This window comes from Mya arenaria, chromosome 9 (assembly GCF_026914265.1).
Source record: "Mya arenaria isolate MELC-2E11 chromosome 9, ASM2691426v1".
Lineage (NCBI taxonomy): Eukaryota > Metazoa > Mollusca > Bivalvia > Myida > Myidae > Mya > Mya arenaria.
Window position 1 is genome coordinate 56,022,766 of NC_069130.1, and position 13,065 is coordinate 56,035,830.

The following is a 13,065-nucleotide window of genomic DNA, read 5'->3' on the forward strand; positions in this document are numbered from 1 at the left end:
GGTATCTTTTAGAAAACTATCTCGAATTCTTCTTTAATAATTTCGTCTACGGAATTTTGTTTTTTGACTTCATCTTCAAAAATTGTTCACATGGCGTCCTTCCGGAAAATTCATTAAAAACCTTAAAATGGATTGGGGAATATGAGATCTTCTTTTACAAACAGTAAGTTTATACAGAGGAGAGTAAATATTTTCTTTAACTTAAACATTATTGGGATCTTGACATTTCGTAACCTCTCCCGTTCGTACAGTATCAGGGGCCCAGTATTAGCTACAATAATGAGCGATCAGGGATACTTTTTTTTTTATTATTTTGACATTTCTTATGTATCCCTGTAACGCTACAACTCTCTACCATTTAACAACGGGCGAACTGATATACTGTAATAATATGCATTGATGTTGAATAATAATGACAAAGTTTTTCAATTTTTATCAGACAGTGATCTGAACTGGATTTAATTTGTCATTAGAGTTGTTATTTTCACATTAATATATTATGGGTCACGAGTACTCTTATATGTGTACACAACCAGTCAGATGGATGTCACGAGTCTGCCATATTAAAACCAATCGTCAAAAGGCTCGTTGACGGCCATTTAGGTGGACTAGGACCCAGTATCAGCTGGTAAACCTTTAAGTTTAACTGTTGAGGTGGTCAATTCCCGTCAATTTGTTACTAATTTCGTAACCATTAAGAAATCAGTTGTCATATCGTTAGCATCAGTCGAAAGTCATGAAAGCTATTTCAAATACTTAACAAGCTGGAAAGTGTGTGGCTGTCATTAACACCTTGTTCAACAATCCACCTTTATAAGTGTCAAAGGTGTGACATTCCTAATTCACATGACACTGCTAGTCTAAAATAATAGATATGTTAGACGGGATTCTTCCAATCCCTAATGTCTAAACGGGTTTGTGCATAAAAAGGGGGTGTTTGAAATATATTGAAATTGTATTAAGTAAAGTATTTTATGGTTGAAATTGATCATAAAGGTTTATATTCATATTTTACCATGTAAGTGAAAAGTTATTTTGCACAAAACAAGCATTTAATGCATTAAAACACTGTTAACCTTTCCAATAAAACGAAAGTTTACTGACACAGACAACAATTATGCCAAGCGGAACAACTCGATCCAGTCGTACGCAATCGCCGCCTCTGACAAACTTCGAGATAGACCTCGTAAATACAATCTTAACAACTCGGCCATGGCCGAAATGTTTTGATTGTTTTAAAATTGTGCCCTAAAGTGCTTTACAGGTGCCCTTCATGTATATATCGTTAGGTTTTGACAGAATGAAATGAAGAAAACCCGTCAAACTCATGATTATTCGTTGGATATTTATTTTTTGTGTACGGAACTAATATAAAATCACATTATCTGGTAATATTTCTTGTTTTTATGATATTTTATAGATGCAGTATGCTTTAACCCGGAATCCCGATCAGAATAACTACCCAATTTTCGTATAAAACAATTTGTACGTGAAGGATTTGCCATATTTAAAAATCGTAAAAAAAAATCTGTCAATGTACAATTATTTAGACTAATGACGCGGCCTCTCAGTCAAACTGGCCAGACGATATCATACCCAACCAGGCTTACCAGTTGCTATCAGCCATGACCTCCGACAATCTGCACTTATCAACAGTAGTGTGATTACTGTCAATAAAATATTTAATATGTTTTTTTTATAACTGAGACAGTGCTCCAGCCAGGATTTGAAAAGGGCAGGGTGGAGTTTTGAAAAGGGCAAGCTACATGAGTCATGTAGGAGCGATTGGGGGTGGTCGTGGGAGGGGTCCACCCCTGTCACAAGGTTTTTTTTTTGGGGGGGGGTCTCCCCCTAGAATTTGTTTTGTTTACATACTCAATTTCAATCATTTTCCATGATTTTTAGACTTATACAAAATGGTGTTGTTTTTTCTCTAAAATTAGAAGGGTGTGTTTTAATATCAAAATTAAAATTTGTCTTTTTGTCTGTGGTAGTATGATTGTACTTGTTTGGCATCTTCTTTAGTGCAATGTCACATATTTCTCTTAAAAATTATGTAAAATGAAGAAAAAAACAAACACAGTTAAACATTTGAAGCAATAAAATAAATAGATACACCAAAAAAAAAAAATGTAGGGGACGAATCTTAGTTTGGTACGATCGGGATTGGGTACGAATGTTACATTCAGCCTGGCTGTTATTTAATTGTCTTTGGTAAAATAATGTTTAATATGCTGATGTTTTAGAATAAAATGACAATAAAAATTACTTCCCTGGTTTAAAAAATCACTTATAAAACATAGAGCATTGATAAAATAACTCCGAAAATCGTTCTGACAAAATGACGGTTTCCGCGAATTTTGACAAGATCGTGGACATGATAGATAAATGCTACATAAAACATCAACATATTTTTGTTGGTAACAAAGAAATTTTCATCATGAATATTTTACAAACAAACTTTCAAAACTTTTACTGAAAAGGTGATGTATTTGATTATGTCAGCGCCACCTTTCTTATGTTTACAAATCGGCAGTGACCGTCTGCTTCAAATCAACAATTTTTAATTAAAATGGCGAGTATCGTCAGTACAATACAATTAACATTTATTTTTAAAGATTTGTGCTTGACAACTTTTTTCACCATCCCGTTACATTTTCTATCGCATTTTACGAACTTTCATGATTGAATGAACGAGTTCTCAATGTATATTCTGATTGGCTGACATTCAATTGCCCCGCCTCCCGCCGATGTTTCCGTATTTGGCTCTACCTAATTATTGGATTAGAAGATGACCGATTATGAATACACAGGTCGTCTGCTCACTACACAAATACACACTTAGCTGTCATATGACTTGGACAAGGCACATAGGAAGGTGAAAGGGCAGTAAGGCATATTTTGAGCAGACAATGGGGGCATGGTGACACCTAGCTGGAACACTATTATTACGTAATTTGTCTAAATTATGACAGCGGATTAAGGGCTGCTGCTCTTTCATAATGATTTCAATAGTAATGGAATAATTGGCTCTAACATAGTATTTGTCAAAAGGGCACTACTCAAAAAAAGGGAGCAGTAAGAAAAAGGGCACGGGCGCTGCGCCATTGAAAAACAGGCTAGCTGGAGCACTGTGAGAGATCGTAAAGACCATTAAGGAAATCCATAATACTGATATTTTTCCTCAAATTATGACATTTCGGTAGACTATTTCAACCCTCCAGATTCTTAATGTGACCGTAAATATGATAACATATCTTTTTCCTTATAGTCTTAAGTGATTTTTTTCGTGAAATTTACTGCCGGATAACGTCATATTTTCCAAAGAAAAAGGTAATCAATTCCCCTCAGAAATGAATAAAAAATACAAATATGAATTGTGCTTTTTGTTTTTATTAGCTCTACTGGCCAAAGGCCAGAAGAGCTTATGCGATGGTAATGTGTACGGAGTATGTGCATCCGTGCGTTCGTGCGTCTGTAAACAATTGCTTGTGAACACGATACAGTCTTCAGTTTTGATTGTATCTCGATGAAACTTGTACAGTGTCTAGATATCCATTAGAGCTGGGTTCCTTTCGAAAACCAGCCAGATCCGCCCATGCATGCCTAGATTATGGCCCTTGATAGTATCAAAAAATGCTATTGTGTAAACATTTGGTTGTGAACACGATACAGTCTTCAGTTTTTATTGTATCTCAATGAAACTTGTACAGTATCTAGATATCCATTAGAGCTCGGTTCCTTTTGAAAACCAGCCAGATCCGCCCATAAATGCCTAGATTATGGGCCATGAAAGTTTTAAAGAAATGCTTTCTATTTTTATCCAGGTCTGCCTGAGCGAATTCTATTTTTAGCCAAGTTTACATGTACATGTAAATTCAAGTCTAGAGTTAAGGGAGACAATTTGCAAGTCTAGGATTTTGAGAGACAATTTGCTTTTTGCTTCTGCAGTTGGTTTTGTGAATTACTCTGCCTTGTTCTTGTTGAAAGCCCAAAGGCCATTTTTTAGCTTTAAGTTCTGTAGTTTGCGCATTCATCTTAACAAAATTGCTTGTGAATGTTTAAGTTATGCACCTGGTGTCATTACTGGCCACACCCAGGGTTCACAGGTTTGGTAAACATAAATCTGGAAAGGTTTGAAAATCTTTTTGTGTGTTCATGCATCCATCTCAGCACAATTGATTGTGAATGTTTGTTCAAATTGATCAATGTTGTCCTAGGATGCCCTTGACTTTGACCTTTTGACCAACCTTTTTTAACTTTTTAAACTACAGAAATTTTTACTATGAGTACAGTTTTGAAAGCAATTTTTTTTTGTCAGATGACTTTTACTTGGCACATATTAAAATAGTTCATGGAACTAATCTGCTTACAATACTTTCTGGGCTCAGATGTAGAACGTGCTACGTTTTCAGGTAAGCCAAACACAAAACATAAACCATATGTCTGTTGCCTTTTACCCATACATACATGCTCTGGATTGATATGACCACAAAAGCCATGCCAGTAGAGCATAGGCCTTTTGGGCCTCTTGTTTCGTAAAACGATGCATTTTAAACACATTTAATCATAAATATGTCACATAATACATTTCAGTATTATTCTTTGTTTCTTATGTATGATTTTAATGTTAATTGAATTTGTATTTTACAAGATGAGTAGCTCATGTTTTTATGATAGTAACTGCAATTTAAGAGATTGTATTATGCTGAAAGTACAATGTTTTTTTGTTACTTATGTATGATTTCAGTGTACCTTTGTTTATTGTGTTTTTTAAGATCTTGCATTTAATTAACATATATCACAAGACCAGAAAGCTGAAATTGCAATTTGTTTGGTGAGAAAGTGATAATGCTTAATAGGGATCATTTGGCACAAAAATCATGTTTTGATGATAGTAACTGTCATGAAAAAGAGTTGAAACAGTTTTAATAGGTGTCTTTGTTACTGGTTATTTTAAATGACCATTTTAATTTTCATTGTATTTTTCCAATTTTGGGAATTAACGCGCTTATTTTCCCTATTGTAAAGCCACAGGTGTATTTGAAAATTTAATTAAAAATCACTGGTCATAAACATATTACTTAAAACAAGAAATATCATGAGTATTAGTGTATAATAGGATATCTTGCGATTTTTTTTAATTTTTTTTTCTCCTGACTTGTGCGTAAAGTTTTAAATCCGAAGCATATACCGTCGCATTATACATTTGCTTTTAAGTTTGTTTGGACAAACTGTTAGTGAAAAGGACACACATAAGGATAAAACAAAATCATGTTCGTAAATGATGCAAATCAATGAATAAACCTGTGCATTTATAATGACTATGATTCTAACTCCTACATGTATGTTCCTTGTAGGAACAGTTTCGCATTTCATTTAGGTAATACGGATATTAATTAATTCTTTGAGAGAAACATTACGGTAGTTATATCAATAATGATAATTCACTAAACTTGTATGAAGGTGAATGTAATGGAAAAAGGAAGAAAAACAGCAAAATCCATTTGATATAAACAAACATCAACAATAAATCGTTTTTTTGTTAAAAGGAAATTATTACATGTTTTGTTTCCCTAAATTTGAGGTTTACAAAAGAGACTGCCTTTCTACTGAAACTAAATTCCGATGTTATTGAGAAATTAATTATTTTAAAGTTTAGACATTATTTCTACCTGAGTTCAAGCATTGAATTTAACTTATTATAATAATTAACTAATTTAATGTTAAACTAGCCTTTATTGCTTTGTTTTACCATGTTCCATGCATTTTTGTGTTGCCTGAAAAGACGACATATAGGGGTTACTTTTGTCGGCGGCGGTGTCGATGGCGGCCGCGTCCTATTTTCGCTTGTCCGGGGTATATCTCCTAAACTATTAGTGGTATCAACTTGAAACTTCATATGTACATAGATCTAATTGAGGGCAAGTGCAGTGCACAAGAACTGTTACTCTTGCTTCCATATTTTTAGAGTTTTGCCCTTTGTTATTTTTCATGCTTAAAGTTTTGTCCGGGGCATATCTTGTAGAATATAAGAGTTATCAACTTGAAACTTCATATGTAGATAGACCTCATGGAGGGCAAGTGCAGTGCACAATAACAGTAACTCTTGCTTTCATAGTTTTAAAATTATTGCCCTTTGTTAATTTTCATGCTTAAAGTTTTGTCTGGGGCATATCTTGAAGAATATAAGAGGTATCAACTTGAAACTTCATAGCTAGATATATCTCATTGAGGGCAAGTGCAGTGCACAATAACAGTAACTCTTGCTTTCTTAGTTTTAAAGTTATTGCCCTTTGTTAATTTTCATGCTTAAAGTTTTGTCCGGGGCATATCTTGAAGAATATAAGAGGTATCAACTTGAAACTTCATAGCTAGATAGATCTCATTGAGGGCAAGTGCAGTGCACAAGAACCGTTACTCTTGCTGCCATATTTTTAGAGTTATTGCCCTTTGTTAATTTTCTTGCTTAGGTTTTGTCCGTGGCATATCTCGTAAACTATAGGAGGTATCAACCTGAAACTTATTCCGTAGGTATATCTGATTGAGGGAAAGTGCAGTGCACAAAAACCGTAACTCTTGCGTCTATATGTTTAGAGTTATTGCCCTTTGTTAATTTTCATGCTTAAAGTTTTGTCCGGGGCATATCTTGAAGAATATAAGAGGTATCAACTTGAAACTTCATAGCTAGATAGATCTCATTGAGGGCAAGTGCAGTGCACAAGAACTGTAACTCTTGCTGCCATATTTTTAGAGTTATTGCCCTTTGTTAGTTTTGTCCGGGGCATATATCGTAAACTATCAAATGCCACCTACACTTGAAAGTTAAATGGCAACATCATTGTCTATAAATGAATAAAATGCCAATCTAACAGCTATAATGTCGACAGTAAATAATTTGTCAGGCGACACATCCGACTCGCGGAGTTCTAGTTATCCATGTAAATAGTGAGACAAAATATAATTATGACCATTGTGATGGTTAAAGAAAAGGTGCGCTTTTTCCTCAGAAAAAGTGCTAGGGTGTCTTTCCCGATAATTGGTAAAAAGGCCCTGGATATTCCCATTTTGAGTAATGAATATGTGGATGATGGTCCAATACCAATCTTTCTACCAATCAATGCAATCTTCATGGAAATTCAAATTATATGTTTTTATTACAGGTGTTATACTAGCAGAGCTCCTAATAAATAAAAGAGCGGTTCCTGTGAAATTCTAAAGATAGCACCATGGCTGGGACAACAGCAATGAACCAGGAACAGGGCTTCTTCCACATGCCCAAATTACAGGTAGTCCATCTATGACCTTACATTAAATCAGAGTTATTTACAGTTGGTCCACCACAATCAACCTCTTTATTATGCTTTTTGTCCTTATCCTGTTGGCCCAACCAAATAGTCATTAAAATTATTAGGCTTTTTGTTGAACATGCCCTAATTTTTATTATCAAGTTTTTAACAAGCCATAGTTTTTACATCAAATCCAGAATTAAAGCAAACCCAGAAATAATTATACCAATGCAAGGCTTTGGGGCTTAATTGTACTAATTTCGACCACTCTAACATCTCAAAACAAAATATGAAAAACCACAGTTGATAACAAAGGCTAGAGTTACAATACTGCTTTACCAAATAAATTTCCTTAAGAAGTATGTATAAAAGTAGAAATTTGGATGGTTAAGCAGTATTGTAACTCTAGCCTTTGTTATCAACTGTGGTTTTTCATATTTTGGTTTGAGATGTTAGAGTGTTGATTAAGCAATTATTGTGGTAAGATTTACATTTACCCATAAATTTTATGTAAAAAAATTGAGAATATACTGCAATTTTGTTTTTAAAAGATAAGATTTCCTTCATTTTTCAGACTTGTAAAACTTTAAATATTATATTGAATAAATAATCTATAAATAATTCATGTGTAGTTAATGGTTAGATGATATGTAATCTTCGACTGAAAGTATGAATGTATGTCCATATTGCAAACTTAAGCCTCTGTGTTCATGTTCAAATATCACATTCTGCAGGTGCCTAACTACCAGAAACCGCGAGTATTCCTGCCAAACTTCAACCAGGGTCAGGATGGGGACAAGTCAAGGGTGCAGTCAGGTCAGAATACATATATATATCGGTTATTAATTAAATAAGAACGTTCATTTTGCTTTTCTTGTTATAGAGATAATAGTATATCATGCAGTAATAGCATCTTTCGCTACAGTACACTCAACGAATTAGACCCACTTTCCTCGCTCACTCCGAGGGATAAAGTTGATGATTGCTGGTTTCCTCCGAGGGTAAAACTGTTGCCCTCGCTTAAATCCCCCAGAGTTCCTACGAGTGGCTGGCTTACCGCCGAGTTTAATATGAACGATAGCGTTGAGAATCGTCCGATTTTATGATCCCGCGGCGGAACTCCCAAGTCTAATCAGATAAGCAGGAAATCATTCTTGTTTATTTTAATGCTTATGCACATTGTTAAGCGTAAAAGATTCTTACATGTACCAACGTTTAATTTGTATTTATGTCTGTAAGCGCCAATTGAATATTGTATTGAATAATAAACATTGAATCATTAAAGTATTGCCACTAATTTAATTGCGTAATAAAGCAGCTGACTATTTACACGAATCTGAACCATGACCTCTGACGTCAAGCGCGTGATCAATACAATGAAGAATATACTATTTATTATAGGTAGTTAAAAATAGCTATGACGTTTAATGGAATTTTCAACAGAGAACGTGGTAAGAAGGCCTTCAAAACCATGCACTGTGAACTTTGAACGCGTGTTTGACCTCCTGATTTTCCGAAAATGTGTAACCTAGAATTTCTCGGATGATTTGTGTTTATCAGTCATTAGCAAAAACACGTTTATAATATGCATGTGCAACTAGTGAAATATGACTGCATTCTTGTGGTAAGCTAACTTCATGCAAAACGGGCAGAAGAAAAAGAAAAATAGCAATTTACTGGAGCCGTCGTAATCGGTTGAAAATTTTAATAGAATAAAATAACTTTAGCGTAGATTCTTATTAAGTGTCCGCAGAGTTTCGCGGAGTTAACTCTCCGAGGAAGGCCTAGTTCGTTATTCTTCGGTCGACTGTTCACCCTCCGAGGGCCTTAAATTCAAACTCCGAGGAACGCGGACAGTCGATAAAATCATTGTGTTGGCCGCGATAGCAAAAATCCACGGAGGGAAACGGAAAGTGGGTCTAACTTGTTGAGTGAACTGTACTTAAAATTAGGCCGAAATTTGGGCGCATTCACAATTCTAATATGTTCAGAAGTCTGAAATCTATTATTTTACGTCCATTTTGTCCATTCTTGTGTTAAAATTTACATAAGTTTTTGTTGAATTCTATTTCAGTATACAAATTACAAAGTGGACTTTTGTGACTTTTTATTGTTGCCTTTTTTGCTCTTCATAGGGTTCAGAGTTACAAGAAATAAATCCTGGTTACAGGCACAAAAGCTATAATTTGTCTAGAGAAATAAAAATTTACTGGATGAGAGCCTATTATGAACTTTAACTGGGCCACCATTTTCCTGGGACTTGATTGCGTATGTTTTTAATTTAAATGTATAGTACGAATTTTCCATTGAGGTTCTCATTTTTGCTGATGTGGACCCCTTCACAACCACTCCCAATCGCCCCTACACGACTCATGTTGTTTGCCCTTTTCAAAACTCCACCCTGCCCTTTTCAAATCCAGGCTGGATCGCAATGTTTAACAAACATCTCTTGTTGTATTGCATTTCTATATCACAATTCAAAGGGTCCAGGCCCCATTTACAATTAGTTGTCAGCTATTTCTTATTTAATGATATTGATTACAACTATTTCTTTATTTTGAAGAGTTTTCTTTTTCTTTTGTTCAGGACCTCCTGTCTACAATGCAACGAAGTTCTCCGGGGGAGGTATAGAGATTGACTTTGATGGAAAACGAATTCGAAAGACAATGGTCCGAAAAACAGTTGACTACAACACATCTGTGATGAAATATTTAGAGGTAAATTGAGAGTTTATTTCAGGCTAGCACAGGTAGAGCAATGGAAACTACAGTGACAGGCCTAAAAGCCAAAACATAACGAAGACCATGTTTAAAGGCTCAACGGTAACCATAAGGCCTTACAGACACTAAATAAGATCTTCATGACATAGTATCTACAGACCACATATGCATCAAAATATCCCTCAATAAATGCTTGACACACAGCCCTGGAATGGTCAGTATACTGCAGTGAACTTCATCACAAGGTTGGGAGTGGTCTATTGGCATAGATGTATGGCTCTCACTCCCAACAGGTCGTGGGTTCAAGCCTCGCCTGACCATGGCCTCTTAAGATGGACATCATGAGTACTGGTTTCTACCAAGAAAATGGACTGAAAAGTGATTCATTAAGCAGTCAGCCCTAATCACAATCAAGATTAAAGAAATTGATATTAACTTATAAATACTGTAGTAATTCATTTATAGAGACAAAGTTAGCCTTTCAAATGTTCATGTATGTCTTGTACATAGTATGTTGATTAGGTAACTTATTCGATTTTCTTATTGAAATGTCTGTCTTAAAGTTTTGAAAAGGATCAATATTGTGTTGATGTAATCAGGTATTGTCTTGGGAAAGATTTGGAAATAATAGTTTTTATAACCTTATTCATGGTGTTTGGTCCTTGACCAGCTTTATCTTTTTTTGTAGAATAAAAGACGTTTGATTCTTATACTGTTATTTTGTGTTCTGCTAAAATTCAGAATCGTATCTGGCAGAGAGATAAGCGAGATGCACGGTCCATCCAGCCTGACGCCCTCTACCAGTTGGAGGTAGACCTGCAACCTATAAATTGCTTTATCTTGTTTCATTTTTCACAAAATGGGGATTTTTTCTATAAACATTTTTTATCAACTATTGTAAGCTTGAATATATAATCAAATAATCCTTTTGAACATCTTTTTTTGTGTATTTTATAATCTTATCAATAAACTATAGTTTTACAAACTGGATTTTTTATTTAAAAAAACAACAGCAAACAAACAAGAATTCTTAAAGAAACATTACCAGATGTTGGTTATTAAATTGCCAGAAAAAAACACGCTGCCACTACATAGCCTGTTCACCTAGGAATAGAAAGGCTCTTTTCTGTAAAAGATTAAATGCAGCAGCTGAATAAATTATAAATAAATGTGTTGAATTGCAAAAAAGTCGGCTAGAGTGAGAGGAAAAATGATGAGCCTTTGTGTATTGTGTAGATCTGCATTCTTGTGTCAACATATTGCATTCTTTTTCAGGTGACGCCACCCTGCGATTTGCAGCACAAATCGATGAATTGTATGACTACCAAGTTTATGAGGCAGTCCACAAACAAGTTCCGATGCCCAATCTTCTGTATATCTGTATGTCAAGACAATGTTCACACTTTTTTTGAGGGGGGGGGGGGGATTGATGTGTTAAACTTATATTATCTTCTAATTGTAAATTAATGATTTTCTAATATTTTTTAAGTCATCTGAATTAAGGTTTTCTTTGACCAGCCCAAATATTATAAGTTCAAGAAATAGTGTGATTACAAATAAAACCACAAGGCAGAATTCATAAATGTACCGGTATGACAAAATCTGGGTTTTCTTTACCAGCACATGCTTGCTTTGTGAATTTGATAATGTTTAATTTCTGATTGCCAATTGATTATTGAGAAGAATAAAAAAAATCAATTGGTTAATCTATGTGCTTCAGTAACTCCAAAAAAGGACACTTTAAATACAGTATTACGACACTTTAAATACAGTATTACGACACTTTAAATACAGTATTACTGTATAGTTTAACCTAAGTAATCTTGGTGTAGTGATAATGTATCACACAACATCATGTTTTGACGGTGGATGGCTGCAGTTGGTTGCAGGCTGGTGAATTTACACTCTGGAACAATCTTTATTTCTATGTTGAGTCTTACTACATTAATCTAAAGCTATGATAACAGTGTTTTTTTCTCCCCTTTTAAGGGGATGGCAGCGGGGTCCTATAGGGGAAATCAGCATCATTTTAGCAAAAAGGGGGAAAATACTAACATGATTAGTATATGTTCAACTTGTTTTCAAACCAGATGATCATGTACCACATAACAGATTCTTGTTGCTGACAGTGCACACCAGAGGATTGCAGGCTGGTGAGAAGGGTATCAGATACATGCTTACAGTATGTAGTCAAACTTGAACATTGAATGATAGCTATAGTGAGAACGTATCACTTAACATGCCACATCATGTTTACAGTGGACCCCAGAGGGCCGTAGGCTGGTGACTGGTGCATCAAGCGGGGAATTTACGCTCTGGAATGGCCTCACATTCAGCTTTGAAACTATCTTGCAGGTACTTGGTTTGCTTGGTGTTCTCATTATTATTTTTATAGAAAGTCTCTAAATCCACAGTTAACTGGAAAGTTTGAAATAATCAGCAATGATCGTAATTGGACTTGTGTATGAACAAGCCTGAATATTTATATCATTGCTTGGCATCAAATTTTGAAAACAATACCTGCTATATAAAATACAAAATTTAAGCAAGCCGGACAAGCATTTTACCAGTGTAAGGATTGTGCTGATGTCAATCACTGATTAGTGGCATTTAATAAAAGTATTCTTATATTGCATTGTTGTAGTGTTGGTCTTGGCAGGTCCAACATGCATCATTCAGAGCAATGGTGTATGATCTTGAGTAATCAAAAAGAAGATTAGAAATTGTCATAGTCTTATTGTGCCTGGCAATGTTATTGTTTGGGATAAATAATTGAAGAAAAATCTAATTGGAATATCTGAAATAATCAGAGAGGTCAATTGGTCTTAGAATTGATTGAGCATGATCAAACTAACTTGGTCAACAATGTTTGGTTTGTGATCTGAAATTTTTAAATATGATGGTCAAGCTTGCTGCAAAAGGTCTTACTATTATGATTCGATTCTTGTTTTATTATTGAAATACCAAAGGGAATTGGTAGAATGTATTCTTACATGTACTTGATCAATATCTTGCCTTATTTTGGATTGGTTCCTGACCTAAGTGATGTCCAAATT

At 34.8% G+C, this 13,065-nt stretch overlaps 1 protein-coding gene across 1 annotated transcript in view; it reads left to right on the top strand.

The window, feature by feature from the left end:
* The first annotated feature begins 38 nt into the window (after positions 1 to 38).
* The window catches only part of LOC128246200 (pre-mRNA 3' end processing protein WDR33-like), a 41,215-nt gene continuing 28,188 nt past the window's right edge, over positions 39 to 13,065 (top strand). The window contains exons 1-7 of the mRNA XM_052964389.1: positions 39 to 163; positions 7,164 to 7,289; positions 8,024 to 8,105; positions 9,876 to 10,006; positions 10,751 to 10,819; positions 11,285 to 11,389; positions 12,269 to 12,364. Of these exons, the coding sequence (XP_052820349.1) occupies positions 7,230 to 7,289; positions 8,024 to 8,105; positions 9,876 to 10,006; positions 10,751 to 10,819; positions 11,285 to 11,389; positions 12,269 to 12,364 (543 nt within the window). The 5' untranslated portion in view covers positions 39 to 163; positions 7,164 to 7,229. The remainder of the gene's footprint in view (positions 164 to 7,163; positions 7,290 to 8,023; positions 8,106 to 9,875; positions 10,007 to 10,750; positions 10,820 to 11,284; positions 11,390 to 12,268; positions 12,365 to 13,065) is intronic.